Source organism: Vicugna pacos, unplaced genomic scaffold (assembly GCF_048564905.1).
Source record: "Vicugna pacos unplaced genomic scaffold, VicPac4 scaffold_21, whole genome shotgun sequence".
NCBI lineage: Eukaryota > Metazoa > Chordata > Mammalia > Artiodactyla > Camelidae > Vicugna > Vicugna pacos.
This window is the reverse complement of record NW_027328742.1, coordinates 15,714,484-15,738,786: the sequence shown is the minus strand read 5'-3', so window position 1 is coordinate 15,738,786 and position 24,303 is coordinate 15,714,484. Positions and strand designations below refer to the sequence as shown.

The window sequence follows — 24,303 nt, the reverse complement described above, 5'->3', positions numbered from 1 at the left end:
TTTACATTTTAGTCATTATATTTGTATTTCTAGAATTTCTGGTTGGTTTTTAATATAAATTTTATTTATTGATATTCTCTGTACAATGAGATGTTCACATAATTTAAATCTTTAGGCATGGTTTCTGTTAGTTTTTTGAACATATGTGTAATTGCTTATTTATGTCTTTGTCTAGTAAGTCCAGTGTCTGGGCTTCCTCAGGGAGTTTCTATTGACTACTTTTTCCCCTGTTATGGCCAAATTTTTCTTTTTCTTCGTACATCTTGTAATTTTCTTTTGAAAGCTGGACATTTAAAATATTACAATGTGGCAGATCTGAAAGCCAGATTTTCCTCATCTCAAGGGTTAATTGTTGCTTCCATTGTCATTGCTGCTGCAGCTATTTATTTAGATACTTTCCTGAGCAAATTCTGTAAAGTCTGTATTCTTTATCATGCATGGCCATGAGATCAGTGTGTGTGAAGAAAGCCTAGTTGTCATCACTGTAATAATGATTGGACAGTGATTTCTTTCAATGCCTGGAGCCAGTCATTTGAGCTGTTGCCCGGTGGCTGTGTCTGTGTGCTGAGGGATGCCCTCAGCAACGGCAGGTAGTCTGCAGCTCTTCCATAGCCTTTAGTTCTTGCTTATGCAGAACCTCAAGTTCAGCCAGAGTTGAAGGCTTAAGATTATCTCAGATCTTTCCTTGCCCTGTGCCACACATGTGTACGGCCTTCTACAATTCTCAGAATTTTTTGGAGCTTTTTAACCCTACCTTCACCCCCAGAACGTCTCATTACTCAATTTTGCCTTCTAAGTTTCCTAGTCAGCACCTAGTTAGCCTCTACTGGTCCCACTGCCTCAGGCAGTTGTAATGTTAGATACTCACTGCTGATTGTTTTCCACAAACACTCTGGGGACAGGCTGTTTGCACAGCATGAGTTTGTGATAGGTCAAATAGTGACAGCTCTCTGGGGGCGGATTTTTTGGGTAATTTTAAATCACTTTTGCCCCTACCTTGATTGTGAGACTATTGCTTTTAAAGGCCACCATTTAGGTGAGGATACAGGGATGGGGTAGATCAAGTTACAATGCCACAAAACTCACTATCTTTATGGAGATTTAGCTGTTTTTTTTTCTCAAAAAAACACTCCCTGGATTGCTGGAAGTCTTGGTTTAATTTCCAGAGTTCTACAGAGTTGAATTTTGACAAATTTTGCCATTGTCATTGCTTCATAGAGGAGTAAGTTTTCCAAGATGTTTACTCAGATAGTCTAGAAGTGTATCCCATTTGCATTTGTTTTTAACTGAGTTACTTGCAAGACTAACTAATTCTACAGCTCCAGCCCCATTCACATAAGAGTCCACCTGCATGGCTTCTCCTACAGGGAGCAGTGTGCAACCTGTTGTCAGATTGTTGTTTATCTTATTAAAGTGTAGGGGTATTTAAAAATATGTTCATGAATAGCCTTTTGTCATTTTTACAAGTTATGAAACTTCCACTAGTCTGTGGCTATTTTTTCCCCTCACTTTTCATTGCTTTGATAAAGTTCTCACTTTTAAGAATTTTCAGTATACCAGTTTGTGGATGCTGATCACACGGGTGAGGCATTTAACTACTGTCTAAACCTCAGTCTTTGGTCTGATTCACTGTCTAAAGCATCTGAACACATCTACTGAACACAGTATACCAATGGATGCTGGCAGCCCTAATTAAAAAAATGCTTTTTAAGTAAAGCAAAAAATATTAACTTTGACACTGGAAAAGACAAATCTCAAATTTCCTTGCTGATCTTGCTTTCTGTGATCATGAGCTACATCATGTTTTTAGAGCCGACAGGCATATTGAGCTACTGATTTTATTTCATCAGATTTTAGAATGCAGAACACATTTCAGACCCACTTAATAGCACCATATGTGTATCTTTAAGGATATGTACATATGATGATGTCTTTATTATAAGTACCTTATTTTAAGTACCTACTGCTGTGCACCTCATTAAGGAAAGCTTGAAACTGCAGTACTGAAATTTTTCATACCACCATCATACCGTAGCATCTCTTATGCACTTAGATGTTGTGTGGCAGAGTATTCTTCTGCTCCCTAGAAATGATCAATTTTGAAGGGGAAAAAAAAACCCTCCTCAAATAAATATACTCCAAATCACACACTTATCTGAACAATGGCCACCATTTTAGTCCACATCAATCCATCTACTCATACTGACTCAGAGTCCTCAACATAGACAATCCACCCCTGAAGTCAGGATCCTCAGCACACGTTCTATCCCCTCCCCATTCCTTGTTGATTCTGACATACTTTTGTCCAACGCGTCCTGCCAGTCTCTTCGCTGCCTGACTGCAGTTTTTAATTTTTACCTTTGAGTTCCAGGCTGCGCCTAGTGATTTCCAGAAAAACACCAGACACCTGGCTCATCAGGAGGGGTGGGGAGGATTTCAGGAAGCTGTTAACCTAACTCACTTGCAGATCAGTGAGTGGCTATTGTGAGCATTCCTTCTAGATCTCTGCCATGCCGGCTGCATCCACCCCAGCAAAATAACGTAGCTCCTCCAACCACCTCTGCCTCCATTCATCTGGGTTTCTGCTTTCAGTCACACTCAGATGCTGCTGATGGGCATTATATATATATATTTTTTAATTGAAGTATAGTCAGTTACAATGTGTCAATTTCTGATGTACAACACAATGTTCCAGTCCTTCATATTCACATATATATGTATGAATTCCTTTTCATATAATTTTCACTGAAGTTTATTACAAGATATTAAATATTGTTCCCTGTGCTATACAGAAGAAATTTAGTTCTTTTAGCTATTTTTATATATAGTAGTTAATATTTGCAAATCTCAATCTCTGATGGGCATTTTTAAAGCCACATCTGGAAGCCTTGTTGCAGAAGAGTCTGAGAAATATATTTTCAACCTCATAGCCTTTTGTTTAGGAAGTTGGAATAAAGGCTGAGCTGGCTCACCTAACTTGTCTGCCTATGTGAGTAAAGAGGTCTGGAGTTTCAAGTCCCAATGAAATGTCCCAGCCCTTCAGTAGCAAACTCTTAAAGCAACCAAAATGCTCCCATCTACCAGAGCAGGACTTGTCCTTAGACACTGCTGGACATAACCACCGATGTTGTCTAAGGCATCGTCTTCATCTGGTGCACACTTTCTTTAGATGTGTAATATCCTGATTAACAGGACAAGCTGGTTTGGATTCCCAAGGCCACAGGCAGCCTTCTGCCTGACTTTGGAGTATATATAGTCCTCTCTCAGATCAGCTAGAGCAGCCTGGTGTGTGGTTTGCCAGAGAATGTGGGTGCAGTGCTCCCCACCAGAGTCCTACCAGTTGTTTTATTGCAGGAAGAGAGAGAGCAAAAGAGACAGAACAGGAAGTTCTTGTCCAGCCTCAAACACAGTCACCCCCGTCCAGGGCTCTTGCTCTGGGACACACAGAAGTGCAGGTCAGCAGCGATGTGGCCCCGGTGTACTCCAAAACATGGTGTGGTTGTACTGGGCTATCTGTGTCTTTCATGGGCCCTGCAAAGTTCTCGGCTTTGTGAAATGGGGAACTAAGGAACTCCCACCCATGGCTTTAGCTCCCAGGGTTTGTACCCTTACGGGTTTTGAGGATTTGCTGGCAACTCATTCTTTTTCACCGGGTCATTTCTCAGTTACACGGCAGTCCTGTGACTTCCTTATCAGAACTGCTCCATAAATTCGGGATTTAGTGAAAGATGCCATTTTAGCCTGTAAGTTCAAGTTCAGGGAGGAGGAGGAAGACAGCACAGATCAGAATTGCTGTTTTTCTTTTTTTGTTATTGTTTTCATAAGGCATCTCCTGTTGTCAAATAGACACTGAGCAGATGAATGACTGTTACACTCCCATATGAAGGATGAGGAAAATGACACTCAGGGAGAGGAGGCAAACTTCCTGAGGTTCCAAAGACAAAAACGGATGAGCACAGAATAAGATCCCTGCAAATTTCTTGGCTGCCATCAGCCTTTAGGTCAATGACAGAGTGCCGTGTGTAGTAGTAAAGTTGTAGCGTGCTTTCAAAAGGGTGCAGATGTTCTTGTTTTGTTGATACAATCACACTGTTTTGTCTGGGACTCTGAAAAAGAGAAATGGGTTAGAAAATGTTGATTTCTCATCCTTGGTCCTTCCTCCCCCTCACAGATATGGACCCTTCCATCTGTAGCAGGAATAAGACAGCCCCAGCCTTCCCGTCTCATGAGATCAGTACTCATTCATTTCATTCCTGCCCACCAGTAGGTGATAAAGCACAGCGAGATTTTCATGTCCTGCTTCACTGATTCTTGTGAAATTAGGTGTTTGAAGATACAAACTCATGAAAGGAAGCTGCTTTTTTTAATATATAGTGCAGTAATTTTCTTAGCAGAGAAGGAAATTGAGGATTTTCTTCATTGAAAATCAATAGAGATTTCAAGAGCATCTGTATTTCTGATGCATAGATTAAAATGACAAAATCTAGAGGGATTACAGAAACACAAGGAAGATACCAAAAGTGTCTTTAAAGAGCTTTTCTAAGACTGGGCTTGTAAAGAGACTGTTAGTTGACAGAGACCCTCTTCTCACCCATAGTCCCTCTCCTTAGGTTGGAAAGGGCCAGCGTTTCCCCTGTGTGCAGTCCTGGTGCTTCAAGTGAGTTGTAGGGTAGGGCGGTGCACGTGGTGCTCCCTTCAGTTTGTCCATCCTAAGTAACCCCTGGCAGTCAGAGGGCGAGTGTTTTGCAACAACGTGAACCATTCACCATGCTCTCCGTGGTGTGTACTCATCTCAGCTCATCCAGGCTCAGGTGATGGCAGAGCAGAGAGTGGTGGCAAGAGGTCAGCCATGAGTAGCAGGAAGCAACTGGAGTCAGCTGGGGCCCAAGTGGCTAGGAGTTCCAGGTTGAATTCCCAGGACTTCCCACAGCTCATTCATTCAGCTAATACTTCTCCAGCACCTGTCATGTGCTGGTGCTTCCGTTGTGAACAGAACCAAATCCCTGTCCTCATGAAGATGACGTTCTAGTGGACATAAGAAATGATAAACGCAGAAGCAGATCCACGTCAGGACACATGAGTGCCGTCTACTTTGGAGTGCACAAGGTGAGATCCTTTGGGAAGGAATGTATGATACAGGAAAATGTGGGGGAGAGGATGGCCGTATCCCAGGTCTTATTTGGGTCCCTGAGATGCACCTCGTGATGTGTGGGTCCTTGGTTTGCACAGGAACGAATCCAAGAGAGAGCCACAATTCAGTAAATGTAGATTTATTCAGAGAGATATATACTCCACAGACAGAGTGGGCTGTTTCAGAAGGCAAGAGAAAGGCCATGAGGCATGGGGGTTGGGTGCTCCAGTTTAAAGTAAAAATAGTTACACACTCCTCTGACATAGTGTGGGCTGTCTCCCTCAGCAGAGAGAGCAGCCACGAGGTGTGGTTGTTAGTTTTTAGGCACTCAGGATTTTCATATGCTAATAAGTGTGAGGATTATTCCAACCGCTTTGGGGAAGGTGTTGGGATTCCCAGGAATTGGGCCACCACTCACCCTTTGACCTTTCATGGTCAGCCTTGAACCTGTCCTGGCACCTGTGGGAGTGCCTTTTAGCATCCTGCTGTATTTCAGTGAGTGTGTATTGAAGCTCAAGATCTACTGGGAGTTGACTTTTCCACCGTCTCGGTGCTAATGGCTGTGCCATCCTTTTAATGGCTATGCCCAGCCCCCTTCCCTCCTGTCTCATGAAGGAGCTCAGGACTGATTGCACAATTGCAGAGCAGGGGACAGAGTGGAAAGAACTTCATAAGTGGAAGGTGGAAGGCAGTGTTGGCAGTAGAATTCTCAAGTCAATTATAAAGTAAGGGTCTTCTGTTTGCTGGGGGTACCTGGTGTCACATTAGGGAGCTGTGAGCCTTGGGGACTTCAGTGAGTGGGTGGCTCACTGTATATACTGTGTTGCTTCTTAGGCGGCTCAAGAACAGTTGGCTTATAGGTGACCCATTCACTCAAGCAAGGGTCTTTTTGGGGATTTTCTGCACTTGAGGATAACATGGGTCACATGGGGGGGCAGGACCAGCCAGTCACAGCTTGGTCCACAGTCACCTAGTGCCCTCGCGGCTTTCATCCCATGGATGCGTCACCTCCCCCTCGATGGGGACAAGGTCACAAGTGGTGGGGCAGCTTCTCAGTGGCGAAGGCATTGCTCTCCAGACCCAACACTCAACAGCATGGACCCCTGGTGTTGGCCACAGTCTTGGCTAGATGAGGCTGTTGAGTAGCTGAGCTCATGAGACGTGGGTGCCATGCTTCCACTCTCACCAAGAGCTCTACTTTTGAAGGTTCTGGTCAGACAGCCATAAATACTCCCTAGCCCATAAACAAAGAACAGTCCCTTTCACTCGGGGAAGGGCACACAGAAGGAGAACGGATCATCCCGAGAGCAGGAGAGGCCAAATCAGTCCTGCCATCAGGGGTCTGACAGATGAGCCAGCTCAGTTCCTCTTACTAGTTGTTTACTTGGAGGATCTGGGGTATTTGGGTGACCTGCAAGTGTCAGGAAATAGTACACGAGGGCTTTGTAGATTTTCTGGTCCGGTGTTAACTCACCCCATTGTAGCTGTTGTGCAAGGAAACAAAACTTGGTGGACAACAGGCCATGGCCTGTGCTCCCTGGTGGAGCCAGGAGATTACAATGTTAAGAACGACTGCGGGGGCATCATTTCTATGTTGAGAGGCCAGATGGCCTTACATATCTCTCATGCTGGATGTCTAAGTTGCAAAGGGAAACTGGATTTCATCCAGCTCTCCAGCCAAGGAGGAGACCACAAGTGGCCTCCCCCACCAACTGTGAGCTCTTTGCCTCCACTGACAGCAGCATGTATAGCAAAAAGCTGGGCTGCCACCTGCGTTTCCGTGTAAACATCCGAGTAGCCACAGCAATGGCCTCGTGAGCGATGGTGTGCCCAAGGAAGCGCTGTGTGGGACAGAGGGAGGAGTGCTGGGGTCAGACACCGGGAGGGCAGGCAGGCAGTGAGGACATCTGTGCAGTGCAGGTGCCATGGAACTGAGCCAAAGGGAGGCTGGTTTTGAAGCAGGGAGCCTGGGCAGTGCCGTGTTGTTCGTAAGAAGATCCTGGGCTCTGGATCCAAGAAGTCATTGGCTTGATTCCTGACCTCAACCCTCATCTTGGGCAAATGTTTGAAGCTTTCTGTGCCTCTGTTTCCTGGTGTCCCAAATGGGGACAATAGTAGCAATTACCTCTGAGAGTCAGGAGCGCCTTTATAGATGTCATTTCATTACGCTCACAGCAGCCCACGAGCACTGTGCTAGGTCCCCCGTTTTACACGTGGCAGACGAGTAATTTTTAATCAGTAATCACGCAGCTAAGTTTGGTCATATTTAGGATTTGAATTTGATCCCTGTGTCCAGATAATTTCTATTCTCGCTCAGTATTACTGGAAATCTAGTAAAGTCAGAACAAACACTGCTGGGAATTGGGAGCTTGAAACATGTTTGTCGTCTTCGCCATTGGGGAGTGTTGAGTTCCTTGCAGCCCGTCCGAGGCCCCCTGCATCTCCGGCTGCCCCTGGTGGGGTCTGCAGGGCTCTGGGCAGCTTCTCCTTGTTCTCTACCCCCAAGGATCTCTGCTCTGTACAGGTTGATTCTCAACCCTGACTGCATGGTAGAGCTAATGTCTAAAAACAAAAAAAGGTGGGGACGGTTCAGCTCAGCGGTGTAACACGTGCTTAAATGCAAGAGGTCCTGGGTTCAATTCCCAGTACCTCCATTAAAATAAATAAAGCTAACTATCCCCCCCCCAAAAGTATTTAAAAAACAATAAAGAGTACAAAGGCCCCACTCCAGGCTGTGGTGCACTATTTTTTAAAGGCTCCCAGATGCTTCCCATATGCAGGAGGGTGAGAGCTATCCCTATACACCTCTTGTGAGCTTGTCCACTCACACACATTAGCCTCTTGAAACAAGAAAACTACTTGGCTCAGCCTAGAACTTTCTCCCGATTTCTAGACTCTTATTTGCCTACTGCACATCTCTCCTGGAGCCCACAGGCACCCAGCCAGAACTGAATCAGTTGTCTCCTCTCATGACTTGCCCCTCTTCCTGCTCTTCTTATTTCATGGAATGGCACTATAATTTAGACACTGCCAAAGCCAGAAAGCTGGCCGGCATCTTTGACCTCTTCCTGCCCTTCCATCACACCTGTGGCCAATCCGTCCACCTGCTGAAATGCTTTCTTCTCTCTCCTCCAGGCAGGGCCTCAGCAGGCCTCCACATGAACCTGCCAATAGTCCTCCCTGCCTCTATCTTGTCTCTTTCTAGATCACTTTGCTTGTCTCCTCTACCTTGGAGGCACACAGAGTCCTTTGTGATGTGCACTTGTGATCTCTCCACCTGGTTGCCTCACCTGCCTCCCACACCCTGTGCTCGCTTCTAGACTATTTGCAGTTCCTAGAAGGGACCTGGCTTTGTTTGGCCTCCCTCCTTTGCATGCACAGCTCCCCAGGGAGAAATGGCCTTAACATTATACCTTCCCCAGATCGCTTCTAGGGCATCTCAGAAATCACCACAGTGGTTCTCTCCTCTGTGAGAGCCTTGGCTACAGTTCTGGCTCTCTGCCCCGAGCACCCTCTGCTGACTGTTATCCAAGCCCTCTTAACACGCCTCCTCAGCCATCACTTTACAATGAGTCCTGTGCTCCTAGGAGCTCCCGGAAGCAGGGACTGTGTCTTTTTCCTCTTTATTCTCAGAGCATTGTAGAGACTCAGATACAATGGTGGAGGGAACAGTGGTTATTCTGCAATTTCTCTAGAGTTGGGGCCTAGGGGTAATAGTCTGGTGGGAAGAAGGGCTTAGGGGATTTCCCCTGAAGCGACATTTTCAATTAACATTTCATGTTGTTTTTGTCTACTATTTGAAGTTACGAGTCTTAAAACAGAATGATGATTTGTAAAAATTACCCTACCGATGATTGAGGAAAATGGCAGTTTTTCGTATTTAAGAATATTATTTTAAGTTTGTGTGACTGGGGTGGTGGAAAATAGAAATGCAGGGGCTACTAAAGCATTCTCATCCCCTTCCCCACCCTCAGGTCCTTTGGACAGAAGAGACAGAGGGATTTGTCTTTCCTTCTACAAATTTTTATAGTTGACTCCCATTTTTTCACATGCGCCTTCATTATTGCGGCCTCGTTTTCATCGTAGACTAGGTGCCCCTTTGTCTTGAACTAAGTCCCGGTCACTGCTCCCCCTTCCTGTTGGGATGTGCACAAAGAAGCATGGCTCTCATCCTAAAGTCAGAGAAAGGGTAGAAGAAGCAGGGAAACATTTGTTGAGGTGCCATCAGTGTTTGAGCAGTGTTTGAGCAAGGCATTTTACATAATTGGAAATGTAAATTTATTGCTGCCACTCCTGCTGCAAAATTAAAAAATTAAAACTATATATCTTTGTATCAACATTCCAGAGCTATGAAAAGATGATTTCTGAGTCATCTGTATTATTGCTTCTTTCCATCAGCTGAGATAATTCAGAGCTGCTGGTGCTTGCAGTCAGCAGCAGCAGGACAGTATGTTGTGAGCATGAATAACTCTTGGGAAAAAAATGCCTTTACTAGGAGCATCTGAAAATGTCTCCAAATATAGATTTAATAAATTGAATCACAGATCTACAGAATGTTGGCACTGAAAAAGTCTGGAGGGAGCAGGTCAAACTCCTCTTTTTATAAATGGAAAAAAATGAGGTTCAGCTACTAATAGAAAGTGACATTTGTCTTTTACAATGTAATAAGCTTCTAATAATCCCCATTATGAATAGTTCCCTTTGTTTACAACTGAAGATGGGGGTAAAGCATATGTTGGTGAAAGACTGTACATTCAGAGATGAAAGCTGAATCTTAGACAAAATTAGATGTTCATAATGCTTTTGAGTCCTGAAAAACAAAAACTTACCATATTGGCAGCATACAAAAAATACTGAAGAAAAGTTTTTGGTCATTTAAACTGCCAAGTTTAAATTTAAAATTGCCAGCTAATAAGTTTAAATTTTCATTGGAACATGCTTGTTGAAAAATTGAAGATGAAGACTCATTTAACTTTATCGTTCTTCCTTATTTAAAAATTTTCCTTATTATTTTTTTTTTTTTAGTTTTTTATTTGAAGTATTTTGCTTTACTTGTGAAAGCATGCTCCATTGTTTAGAGAGGCCAGAGTTGTGGTAGTGAGATCTTGGGAATGAAGTTGCCTAAATTCATATTTGAACACAGCAGCTTGCTTCCTGAGTGATCTTGGACAACTTAACTTCTCTGTGCCATAGTTTCCTATAAAATAAGAATAAGAGAGTTGCTTCTACATGACAGTGGTAAGGACGGGTCAAAGTAATGTACAGAATCTCCTTGGAAGGCTTCCTGGCTCAGAGGAAGGGCCATGTACTTAGTTACAGCTATTATTATTCTATATCTGGTTTTATAATCCAGGTAAATCTTGAGTCTTACTGATTTCATCTCTTAAAAAATTCTAAATATAAACTCTAAAACAGAAACTCTACAACTTCATAGTTGTAGCTAATTAACACATAAACCTCAACGAAGAAACACACAGTGGAGACCAGTTAGCTGCAGACACCTGTAATACTTTCTGTCCTGCACAGACTCTAAGCTGTCACTACCGTCACTTCTGAAATCAAAGGCAAGCTAAGGAATAGAGCTTTAAATCTTGGCCTCGTCAGGTGCTCAGACCATGGCAGGGAAACAGTTTACTTTTCACATGTGCATTTTCAAAAAATAGTATTTAAACGAACACTGTACATATTTTGTTGTGTGTTTGACATCGTTAACAGAAAAGAAAAGAAAAAAAACAGGAAAAATCCCATGCATTTACAAATAAGGAGGCTATGTCTGAAAATTATTATTTTTTTATATTATGTTTAGGATTTAGTGACCAGTTAGGAGAAATATCATTTCATTGGTGTAATCCCTTGATTGACTGAACATGCTTTTTTAATTGGGAAGAAGAGCGTGTTCCATTTACCACCCGGAGAAAGTGTATACATATAAACCTTTGTGCAAGTGCTCTTTTCTGTGTAAGAACCTGCCACAGACTTTTAAAATCTAATGTGAAATGCTGAGAAAACTGAAAGTCAAGCTGGGAACTATGTAGTCTCATAGAGAAAACTTTTTCCAGAGAACATCTGAGCCAACGCAGGGCGCCACTCTGGAGGTTCCACAGTCTCTTCTGCACACAGTGCTTCCCCCAATTCTTTTCACCTCATTTGTTCAAATCAGATCAGTGGTTTAGGATACTCCAGGGTCTGATTAAGAGACCAGATGGAGGCATTAAGGTTTCTAAAATTTTCCAACAGTAACAACCAAGGTAAAATATCTAAGAATAGCCTAACAAAATGATAGTAGGAACTGTCAAAAAATAAAAGTAGAAACTACTGAAAGATACAAAAGGTGCTTTAATCACATGATTCTAGATTAAAAGATCATATCTCCAAAATATCAGAAGTTATAAAATTCATTTGGATTTATTGTGAATAAAATCATATTAGTAATATAATAATTAATAAGATAATGAGAGTTTTACTAGTTCAAGAATAGCCAGATTAGAAAATAGGGCAGGAAGTCCAGATATGGGCTCTGATATCAATAATAATTTAATATAAGAGATGGAAGACATTACAAATCAGGGAGATAAATAAAGGTTATTCTGTGAATGGAACGCTTTTTAGCTACTTGGGGGGAAAAGAAAAGATTGAAATCATACAGTGAACCATATATTGTGATAAATTCCAGAAACATTTAAAAAGTAACACAATTAGAAAAAAAAACTAGAAATAAATATGGATGAGTATACAACCTCTAGATGAACAGTAAGTTTCAGAGGAAAGTATACAAAGATTTCCATGCATCAGAAGCATCCTAATTTTAAACAAAACACCAGAGGATATTTGTTTACAAATCCGACAAGGGGCTAATTCCTTCAATACATAGAGAGTTCAGATCACTTCAAAGGTAACATCAAAAAAATCTCAGGAGCATAGAAGGCAGAGAAGATGAACACACATTCACAAAGGAAAAAATAGATGTCACACTTCAATGGTAATTCACTCAGTGCACATCAAAATGAAATAGTTTTCCACCTCTCAAGTGAAACAGCTCTGTTTATGAGGATGAAATGACAGTGATCACCAATCCCATGCCTAGGTTACTGGATAATTTTTTGTGAAGTATGGTTGATTTACAATGCTGTGTTAACTTCTGGTGTACTCCTCAAGCCTTCTTAGAAAGCAGTCTGGCAGTTGATATCAAGAGTCAAAAATATTCATATGTTTTAATCCACTAATTCAGCTTTGAAAAACTTTTAATCAGGAATTATTTCAAAATGGCAGGGAAAATTCAGTATGGATGCAAGTCACAGACATACTTTTATATATATATAAAATCTCAGCCAAAATATTCTTCCAACACTTCACAAAGTAGAATAGTATGCAGCCACGAAAAGTGTGTCAATGAAAATATTTTATGACATGTCAAAGTGTTATGCTTATGATAGATTTGAGAATAAAATTAATATATAAAATGATTTGTAATATACAAACAATGCACCGTTCTGAAGGAATTATGTCTATAGGTAGAAGCATTAGTCTTATATTATTTTTTATTCATTTTCAGAGTTGGAGTCTTTTGATTGTAGGTGACAAAATCAATCTCCAATGTGTTTAAACAACAACCAAAAAATGGGGATGCATGGGATTTATTGGTTCCTGTAAATGAAAACCTCAGGTCTGAGCTCTGGCTTCAGTCAAGGAGAGATACCCTAGCCCAGATGATGTCAAGGGCTGCTTTTGTCCTGTCTTCATTCTGTATCTAAAGATGTCTCAGCATGATGCTTCTGGGCACTCAACATCCCAGATCATCCATCCAAACCAAGACAGGTCTCTTTTGGCAGCTTCCTCTCTTGATAGAGGAAGCTTATGATTCACATGGACACCAGCACGTATCTCCTCACATAATAGTGGCTCTTCCTGGGTTATTTGCCAATTCTCCAATCATGTGTGAGGCCAATAGAATGAGGGGTATTATTTGTCTTAAACCAACTGAGATCTACTTCTGGTGCTTCAGAAAGAGTGGGTCAATCGAGCTTAAATCACAGGACTAAAAACAAAATGGAGGTTACTTATCCTAAAGCAAGTTCTGGGTCCTCTTCTAAGACTGGGGACAGATCCAGGACAGCAGTTCTGTCCACTACTGAGTACTTTCAAATTTTCTTTAATGAGCAAATGTTAAATTTATGATCAGAAAAGATGATAAATAAGAAGAAACTTGAGGAAGGAGAACGGAAAGCTTTCCTGTTTCTTAAGAAATATTGAACCCATTAAGTGTTTCAGAGAATAATGGAAATGTGTCAAGTTTGTAAAAGTTCTGAAATGAATTAGAATTGATTTTACAGACCATGTAGGGGACAGTGATATACAGTTAGTGTGTCTTTGGGCTTTCTGAGTATTTCAGTACTTTCACTTAAAGTTGCTTCATTTGGGGCAAATTGCGTCATCTCCACGTGGCCCTATTTCCTCATCTGTAAAAGAGATATAATATTACCTTCCCCACAGGGTGATTGTGAGGATTTTGAAAAATAGATGTGTGCTGAAGCAATAGTAAGCATTTAAGGAATCTTAACTATTATGTTTACTTAATACATAATTAAAAATCTATTATGCAGACTTTTAAAAAATGCATACTATTTAAATGGCCTATATGTGCTGTACAAGAGAGGAAGGCTTAATATACCTTCTATAATACATTTTTCTCAGTCTTAACTAATTTTCACATTTAATCACACACACACCAAAAAGTTATTCCTTTCACAAGCATGAAGACTTAACTGTGAAGAAAAGGATGATGAAAGAGAGTAGAGGAGAAAATAAAATGCTTTCTCTACAAACTGATGGCTTAAAAACTAAGAAAAACACCTTTTTAAGACTTTGGTCACCATATTCATAGCTAATACTTAGGTAGAGTTTTTCACATGCCTGTGGTTAATGTTCCAATTGTTTTCACAATTAGTAAATAATTGACTCATCACAATAGTCTTATAAATTGTTATTATTATACCCCCATTATATGGGTGAGGAGATTGAAGCCCCTTGAGGTTAAGAAATTTGCACAAGGCCCCACAGCTAGCTTCGGAGCTGGGATCCAGATGCATGAGTGTGGCTCCAGGAGGGGCTTGTAAACACTCCCTCTGCTCTCCCCTGCAGGTGCAAGCCAGCGGCCCACTGTTACTATAAATAACATGATGTGGTTCACTTAGTCCTGAAATTCACATTCTTTGTACCTTTCTCTCTGGGGCAGCCAGCAGGAGCAGCCAGGGACACTGAGTACATGCTTCTGGACTATGACCAAGAAGGTAGATGGAAGGAAAACAGTTTAAAAATGGGATCTTTAATATGCATTCTTCAGTGGCCAGAAATAACCTGCCTAGTGAGGAACTGAAACCCTATCAGCCACGTGCAAATAATGCTTCAGACACCCCCGCTGCCCTTGGGTCCACGCAGTCAGATCTACAGTGGATCAGGGACATGAATCTTGTGCAAATGCAGGGAGTAGGAATACCTGCCATTTTAAGATCTCAAGAAGTATGAAAAGCGTGTGAAGCTTTCATCAGCAGAGACCTGCTGTCACTTCCACTGTTTCCCTCAGGGCATGTCCACAGCTTCACTGGTTCTATTCAGAATGAAGACGACAGCTAGCACCTGCTGACCCCTGAATCAGTGATAGGTTCTCCCTTGAAAGGAAGCATATCCCCTTCATGGGTTACAACTAGTTCATAACCTAAGTAATTCTACAGATATAGAAGGGATACTTTCATTGGTTCTGCTATCACAGACTTCCCTCCAAAAGAACATGCCACCAGTTACCCCATTTTCACCCATTAAAATATACTTAACAGGCTTCATTCTTTAGTGCAGTTTTCGGTTTACAGAAAAATTCACAGAAAGTGTAGTTCCCATATATTCCCTACGCCCTGCACACAGCTGCTCCTGCTTTCAGCGTGTTACATTAGTGGATGCACTCATTCTTTTTGACATCTTTCATTCCTCCTCCCCTAAAATTTAACATGCCTGATATTCACGTCTCTTATGCATTTACGTGTGATTTGTATCACATCTCACGTTTATGTGAGGTTTACAACACATGCATGTTTTCTGTTTAAGCTGGGTTGGGGGCAAGTTTTCTGTGTAAAAATACGATCATTAGTGAGTCTCATGCTGCTGGGTTTTTGGGTTGTCAGGTCCTGTTGACCATTCCTTCAGTTATTGGGATCATTGTCTACGGACTTTCAGTGTTCATTGTATTTTCTGCAAAACCTCCCAAGAACCTGAATGGAACAGACCCAATCCAAAAGTACCTGACTTTGCAGGTGGGCCACGCCCATCACTGCTTCCCTCATCAGTTTTATCATCATGGTGACACTGAATGCCATATTTGAGAAAGTGGCAATCATGATGACTGACTCTGGTAAGCTCCTCCTGCAGCTGAGGCCATTTCTACACCAGTTTTAGAACCAGGTCAAAACAGAGACTATCTTTTAGGCACTTCAATTCCAGTACATTACAGTCTTTAGTAATCTTCAAGTGTAAACGTATTTCCTCTAGCCTATATGAGAAGTGAATTAGCTCCAGTTTTGCATTAGTAAAAGGGACAAAGGAAGCTTTAGAATGTCCAAGCTCTGTGTAAATATGTCAGTGCTTAATAATAATTTCAATTACATTAGATAATGTACCCTATTTTTGAAAGTAAATAGTCTCTGTATTGCAAGTATGTGGAAGAGTGTCGTGGTTCCAGTGGCAGATTTGCTTGTGCGTTACGGAGAGGACAGTTTTATGTGTCTTCCCCCCATGCTGTTCCTGTTAGTGTAGCTCCATTCTCATCAGCTGCGGCTTCTATAATAAATGTTTCTTCTCTCTGGCTTGTATCCCACCCAGCGGCTTAGCGACCTAAGTTAAGTGCTTCCCACACGTTGCATGTGGCTGGGTGGTTCTCCCAGTGGTCTGCTCAGTGGTCATCTTCTGAAAATACAATGACCAATTCAAATTCTGAACTAGGAGGATGACCCGTTTTATGTTCCCCAAATGCTTCTAGCAAGTTGCCCCATGTTTTGTTTGTCTTCTTCAATAGTCCTACCTTACTGCCGTTCAGGGAGACAAGAGAATATTATTTAGCAGGATGTTTAGAAGTAGCTTTCTTTCAAATTACACCTGACAGAGGACAGTTCTTGACCATTGGATACTGTTGTCCTTATAAATTTTAAGGAACGGGTGACTTTTTTTTTTTTTTTTGCCTTGTGGGATATTGCGTTCTTAGTGGGAGAAACTCTTACAACATTGTGTACAGTTGGAAATAACATAGTGGATAAGTTAAGAAATTCAAAACAGCTGATATAAAACAGTGTGAATTGCGTATATATATACACATACATATTTATACATATATATACATATATACATATATATATATATATATATATATATACATACATACATATTTAGCGTGTTAACTCATGTGTCCGTGGCTTTGATTAGGGTTTCAAAGCCGTTCACAGATTTACAGACTTACCTTTTCTTTATTCTAGCTGCAGAGCTCCCAAGGACCAGACTGACTATGAGAATAACCCAGCCATGAAGGTGTTCTTGTTTCAGTTTGTCAACTACTACTCCTCGTGTTTCTACATCACATTCTTTAAGGGCAGATTTGTGACTTATCCGTGAGATCTGGTGTATTGGCTGTAAAAATACAGAAATGAAGAGGTGTGAATACAGCTTTGTGTTCTGACAGTCTAACCTGTTTCAGGATTTCTTAGTTGCCCAATGAAGAGTGTCTTTACTCTCTGATCCTTTGATTTTTTTAGGCATAAAATAATGACTTTATTTCATGTTAGAGCTATCTAAAATTTAAATGAGATTTTCTTTCTAATATTCCAGTGTGACCCAAGTGGCTGTCTCCTTGAACTGATGACACAGCTGACAATAATCATGGGAGGACAGTCCATCTGGAATAACATACAAGAGGTGTTGCTTCCGTAAGTACTCAGTCATGTGTTCTTGGGGTGAGAACGGCCCACCCACCCACGTCATTTTCCTGCGTGGCCATCTCTAGAACAGGGGAGACTCTCTGCTTATTAAAGCTCTCCAGATAAGATGATCCAGCCAACAGTATAAACGTACCTGCTGTTTAATAATTATGTTTAAATACCTTCCTTTTTATGTTTAACATAAATCCTCAAGTGCTATAGTCTCTGCTTATTAGCCCACCACTGGGGACTGACTGATCAGAGCCCATTGAGAGATGGCCCTTTTTGGGGCCATGAACTAAGTTTTCCCACAACTTCCTGCAAATTTCTCCTCCTTTTATATATGCATTTAAAAATCCATAACAGAAATTTGTTGAGTGCCTAGTATGTGCTAGTCACTTTATTAAATATTGTACATATATGTATGTGTGCGTGTGTGTGTGTGTACAATTTAATCACCCAAACAATCCTTATTCTTATCTTCCTTTTGCAAATGAAGATCCTGTGGCTTAAAGAGGGTAACTGATTTGCCCAAGCTCTCATTGCCAATAAGAGACCACTGTGGGACTCAGATGTAAGACCCTATCTCTCTGAATCCATGTTCTTCTAAGAACAGAGTCTCTCTTGGGTTCCTAAGGCACAGGGTTACATAACGTTTTAAGAAACACTTGTCTAAAATAATAACTACAGAGATTTTGACTTACTGTTCTCTTCCTAAAAATGAGAAAAGCAGATGTTAGCCAAGGTCACACTGTCCTTTTGATTTTCACATAAGCCCAATCCCACATCAAAGTGGACAGTCCAGTGTTATCTGCAATTTCTGAACATTTCAAGGAGCTTACTGTATTCGCTTTCTGTTGCTGTTGTAACTAGTATCCCCAAACGTCATGGTAGTAGGAAGAAAAAAGGAAAAGTCTCCAGTAAACAACACAAATTTAACCTTGTAGTTTTCTTGAACGCAGAAGCCTGCTGAAGTCAAAGTGTTGGCACGACTGTTTCTGAAGGTCTCAGGGGAACCTGTATCTTTGACTTTTCTGGCTTCCAGAGGCCACCTGCATCTCTTGGCCTGTGACTTCTTTTTTCAATCTCAAGGTCAGCATTGTTGTGTGCCTCTGACTCTGATCCTGTGGTCAGATCTCCTCTCCTCTCTCCCCTCTTCTGCCTCCTTCTTCCTCCTTTAATGACCCTGGTGATTACACTGGGCCCACATCTATAATCCAGCTGGTCTCTCTTAGAGTCGACTGGTTAGCAACCTTAGCCACATCTGCAACCATAGGCCCCCTTTGCCAGGGAATCTGACCTCTTCCTATGTTCTGGGGATAAGGACATAGACATATTGGGGGGGGGAATATTTTTCTGCCTACCACACTAACCTTTTTAAGATTATTTCTGGCTTTGAGTTTCTGTTTTCATGAAACTGTTGATCTCTCTTCTGTCTTGCCTTCCACACCAGCATTCTGCTCCTGGCCAACGTAACTGCAGAGCTCGCCCCTCTCTGTGGTGTCCCCCAAAACCACTTACACAAGCAGGCCTTACTGTTGTTTGGAGCATGGGGCAGAAACTCAAACAACTTGAATTTTGAAATAAAAAACCTCCATCATTTTAAAATCTTCCATGCCACTATAAAAAAATTAATTTTTTAACTTCGTTTTTTAATTTTTAAACTATTTTAAACTTTGTAACTTTTTTAAACTTTACTTTTTTTCTTATCATCCTTCATTGTAGGCTCCAGAAACCTGCTCTTCTGCCCACCGCATCCAAGTTCCCCTTCATTGTTTCTCCTCCCTTCCCTAACCTTCATTCTCTCGCCCTTATTACCAAGTTTCTGTCCATTCTCTTTATAGGGCAGTTAAATTATTTTTTCTTTCTTTCTTTCTGTTTTTGCCGAGTGAAGATCTTTGGGTGTCAGTGTGTCCTTCCACATTTCTTCACAAGGGCTTCATCTTTCAGCTTCAGTATGGATTACTGGGGTCTGTCTCGAAACAAAGGCATTTCCCTTGTCCCCCAGCTCACCACGCCCCTCAAAAAAAACAAGATTCTGATCTTCGCTGTGAAATGAATCTTTTTTTTCCCTACTGTGCAGTAGACAACACTTACCCTGAGCTCACAGTCAGATATTTCCAGAGGAGTAAAAGTAGCTCATGTGCAAATAATACTACTTTTCTCTGTGAAAAGAAATAGATCAGATAGAGGAAATACTTAACTCAGATTACTCAAAAGCATTTCCTGAAGGAAATAAGTAAATTATTTAACACTAAATTTTGTTGAATCTGGTTATCCGTGAGCTATTTTTACCAATCAAGAAGGATATATTTCCTAAACTGGTACTGAGCAATTCATGTGAAATGAAACTTGCTCACATGAACTAGTTTAAAGTAAAGGATGCATTATAGTATCTGTGGTCTGTTTATACCTTCGCTTAAGTAAGCACATTTTTCTAGGTTCCAGTGAGCTGAACTTTTCCTCCATGTATTTCTACTATGGGCTAAAATATTTAGGGAATTTATTTTGAATTATGATTCCCTTTTTTGAAAACCAGGAATTCTGAATTGTAGCCAAGTTCGAGGGTGGCTTGTGTTTTCCTCACTGCCTCTTCTCTTTGTTTAAGTGCAGTTTCATTCTTAATTTTTCATATAAAATCCTAACATACCAAAGATCTATCAATTACTCTTGCTGCACCAAAGCTATACCCATCCTCAAAAATACATAGGAAGGGAAAAGAAAACTTATCAAAATTAGCGACTATTTTCATGCTATTCAAATATGTCTAAAGGAACATAATGAAATGAATTTCACTATATCTCACCTGCCTCCACCCCCCCAATCCCATGTGGGTTTCTTGAGTAGGAATCTGGGAGTAAATGAAGAAGGAGAGTGATGCCGTGATCCAGGCTCCCTCTGGGGTCTCCCCAGCACTTGGATCGGCACCTGGTATAACGTAGGTCTCAGTCCAAGCCAGCTGAGTGAGTGAGTGACTCACAGGCATCGAATGCGTAACATCAGTGAATTAACAGCATTCTTTGTAGGACTCAGAGAATAAGCTGAGTGCCCTGTGGCCTTCCCAGCCTCACATACTATTTTGATGTTGGGGTCATTTCTGGGAATGTTATTCTGTACTGGACAAAAGGCTAGTACAATTCCAGGGTTAAGCAACTTTCCTAGGGAAATTTTATGATAAAATATTAAGAAAAATAGTTAAATGCCCAAAATGACATAGCATTGTCCTTTGGTGTTTAGATAATGTATGGCTGTAATTTTCTTACTTTATATGTTTTCTACATTTTCCACTGTGTGTATGCACTACTATATAATAAGAAAAAGCAAATGTTTAAAAGAGAAAATCTCTCTTCTCCAGATATGATTTGGTTAGAAGATGAGTCAGAGAAATATAATAAGAGAATCTTAAATACATGTGTCCATAATTCACTCTTTAAATTCAGGAACAGGAAACTCAGGAATGAAATAGATTAAGAGAATCAAAGATACTTGTATTCAAGATTAGCAAGTAGGAGTGTCCTCAACAGAAATGGTGATAATCTATAATTCAGGGATTAAATGTGATAATGAAGGTAAAAAGACAACATGAAGTAGAAAATGCCACGTGGCAAGCACAGTGTAAAGGGCAATTTACTATGATTATGCCAATATGTGTGGTCAGTTCCCAAGGAAATGATTGTGTAACCCCTGCTAGAGGAAGAAAGCTTCCAGCCTTGGCTGGAGAGGGGGGAGGATCCAGTGTCTGTATTTTTTTAAATGTCTACAGGTGCTTCTCATGTGCAAATTGATATCCCTGCACGAGAACCTTAAACCAACAGAAAACCCAAAAGACCGTGGACAATGATAGGTAGATGAGAGCCCAAGCTTTTCTGCCACAGATGAGTGGTTCCACTCAGGAAGACTGAGCAAGAGGCTCAGAGTCTTAGCTAAGGACAAGCAAGTCGGGACTTCTAATACGACCTAATGCCATCGACAGGGGAGGGCATTTCAGCACAAGAAGGGAGCGCCAGGTGATTTAACATGGAAGTTTCACCCTGGATCCATACCGTGATGGATTTGGGTCCCGGAGGGTAAAAGCCCTGCTTCCCTGTGGCATGGACCGGATTCCACAAGAGGCTGAGACAGGAAGTATGAGGCAGAGAAAAATTCCCCCAGAAGAATCCCGAGTCTGGGTGCTAGGGAGGGTGATGGACGAGCGTGGTCCCAGCGCCACCCGCACCGCAGGGCTCCGAGTGGCTGTGGAGCTGCGCGCCCCCGGCCGGACCTCAGACCTGCCTGCAGTGCTCTGGGCTGCGGCCTGGGGAGCGGCTTCAGCAGCAGGCTGGCCCCATCATTCTCGTAGGAGCTGTAGTGACACCAAACCTGTGGCCACGGTGATCCCAAGCCAAGGGTCTAAGTGACTTCAACCCTATTTACAGGTGACCACAGCCGGTTAGCCTGTGCTGCTCAAAAGGAAGACCCCACATGGGGTTTTGCTGTGTCAGGGTGGTTGCTGATACCTGGCCTGCTTTGAATCATTTCATCCTGACAGCAGCCTGGGCAGTTGAAGTTTCATCTCTCAATTTTATTTCAACTTTTTTTGTTGAAAGTATAGTTGGTTTACAATATTGTGTTAATTCTTGCTGTACAGCATAGTGATTCATATATATATATGTATATATATATTCCTTGTCATATACTTTTCCACTATAGGCTATTAAAAGTTATTGAGTGTAGTTCCCTGTGCTATACAGAAGGATCTTGTTGTTTGAAACAAAAATTACTAAACAAAGTAACAAAGTAAGCAGACTAAACCTAGACATGTATATGACACAGTTGAGTTTATCTCAGGATTTAAATGTGGTTTTGATCTCCAGGATCTCTTTATCAAATTATCATATGTAAAGTGCCTGTGGAACACTTCTCAGAAATATGTTTTAAAATCATAAGATTTAGAGAATAAAGAAGGAAGATAATTATACTGGAAAGCAGATATCAAAATATAGAAATGGGCATTTGTGATACAGTAATATCTGAATTATTGGAAGAATGTGTTGAATAAGAGGATCCAGTGGTGGGTCTACTAACCGCAACATTCTGCCATAGCAGTGAGTGTAAATCATCTTCTGAGATCTGCAACAGTTGCATTTTGAATGTAAATAAAGTTAAATAAAAAATAAGACATGAAGTGTTGATTCAGATTCAGGGGTATCTCGAGTCCATATCCCCAGCACTTCCCAGTGCTCCCTGCTCTTCCCCTCATGTCATTGAAAGAAGTGGGGAAAGTTTGTGAAGCGAAGGGCATGTTCCATTGCAAAGAAATCTCGTAGCAAACCTGGGAGCATGGCCAGTGAAAGCTTAATGCTGAGATTAGAGGCCGTGGGAAACCAAGAAGAGGCAGCTCTTTACAAGTCACATCATATGCTTTGTGTGTGTCTACGTGTGTATGCATACAGACGTGTGGGCATGTATGATGTATACACCTGCCTTTCGTGTGAAGCCGCCTCACTGTCCAAATTTGAAATCCATCCAAACGTGCAGTGCAGTCAGTCAAAGCTCAGCCAGACGCTAAGTTGTCTGTTGTTGCTCTGTCTCTTCTGCTGAACTCCACGAGTTAACCACGCGCCAGCTGTTGCTTTCAGGGACAACAGCTCTGTAGGCTACAGGTCCATACCTTGTTTCACTGCCAACTCTGATTTCCTTTCAGGACAAATTGCCACTTGAAAAAGGGGAAAGCATTCAGTTGCCCCACAAGCCTCTGAGTGAGGAAAAAACATAACGTTAGAGACAGCTCTGTGGGACAGCATCCGGAAGGGGGCAGAGCACTGGGCTGCGAGTCGAGGCTGTGTTTCTTTCAAGCTCTGCACTGAATTTGAGGTGGCATGCCACTTCTCTGGCCCTTGATTTGTTCAGCTTAAATTAGGGTCTTGGACCTGTTCTATCCAACGTTAGAGTATCACTTTTTTGCTCGGTGACCCTCCATGGCTCCGCAATTCCTTCAGAGGGAAAAATGCCCACATCCTCATGGCAGCCTCTAAGGCTCCACCCCCAAAACCACCACTTATTTCCTATTCACTTTGGCCCACACCAGTCTCCATGCTGTCTTTCCAGCGTGAGAGACCTCCAGGCCTGTAATCACTGTTCCCTCTGCCCCTCCTCTGCCCACCCCTTTGTTTCCTTCTTTGCCTTATTCAAAGGTCACTGCCCCATCCCCACTCCTCCCTAGCACACATTCCTCACCCTCCTTTATTTTCCTCCGCAGCACTTATCACCGGCTCACAGACCCTGTATTTCTGTCTTTTACTTATTTTCTGTGAGATTTTCAGACTGGAAAGGCCATGGTGGATAATAGCAGAGAAATGGGGGTAAAAAAGACAACTGAGGGAAGGCATCTTCTAAAACCTAAAATGCCCACCTGAAAAGGAGGTAGGAGATAAAGTAGCAGTAGTCGTTACAATTTTGGTAAACCCAAGGTACGTGGTCAGGACTAGTTTTCACAATTTTTGAGGGTAGGGAGGCAGCAATAAAAACAAATTAATCCTGAAAACAAGAAATTAAATTCTTGGGAAGATGATGTGTTCAGCTTGAAATGTCAGTAATACTTTAATGACCTTGGTCTGATAATATCCTGCCTTATAATTTGATCTGTTTGACAGCTGGGTCATTAATCTAATGGTGCCACAGTTCCAGAAGCAGAACAGACCACCCCACGATGGGAATGGGACAACCGTCTGTATCCCATGGGCAAACTGGGGTTATTTTATGAATACCCTGAAATGAGTAAGTCATCAGTGGAGATTTCTGTGCTGTCGGTTATACTAGAATATGCTTTGGGTCTCAGAAGCATCGGTTACCGAGCCAAACAATGACCTAGCATACCGACACGGAGCCCGCTTTTCTCCATTAGATGCAATTATGCAGTCAGGCTTTCAAATAGGGTGCCTGTGTGTATCTTTGTCAATATTTATGTTGTACAAAGCTGAATGTTTACTGCCAAGGAATGAAATGGAATACTCATTCAGATACGTCTCCACCATTGATTCTCAGATCCTTCTGGTCATGTCGTCTGAGGATGAACTCAGAACCGTTACTAGATGTGACTCAGCTCGGGCTGTAGCCCGTGTGGCACAGCTGCTGGCTGATATCCTTCTAAACAGATTCATGTGAGCTAGCCAGCCTGTGCAGAAAGCCCGCAAGGGCATCCTGCCTCATTGCAGCAAGGTTCACAGGGTCACCCCTTCCACA

At 41.8% G+C, this 24,303-nt stretch overlaps 1 protein-coding gene and 1 long non-coding RNA gene across 2 annotated transcripts in view; one reads left to right on the top strand and one right to left on the bottom strand.

Annotated features, from left to right (window-relative positions):
- Positions 1-24,303, top strand: part of LOC140694495 (uncharacterized) — a 39,784-nt gene that overhangs the window by 9,802 nt on the left and 5,679 nt on the right. Inside the window, exons 2-3 of the long non-coding RNA XR_012070124.1 lie at positions 16,645-16,819; positions 16,994-17,091. This is a non-coding gene — a long non-coding RNA (uncharacterized lncRNA). The remainder of the gene's footprint in view (positions 1-16,644; positions 16,820-16,993; positions 17,092-24,303) is intronic.
- LOC140694494 (netrin-1-like) overlaps positions 3,841-24,303 on the bottom strand; it is a 171,952-nt gene continuing 151,489 nt past the window's right edge. Inside the window, 2 exon segments of the mRNA XM_072957719.1 lie at positions 3,841-4,106; positions 16,629-16,795. Coding sequence (XP_072813820.1) covers positions 4,085-4,106; positions 16,629-16,795 — 189 coding nt within the window. The 3' untranslated portion in view covers positions 3,841-4,084.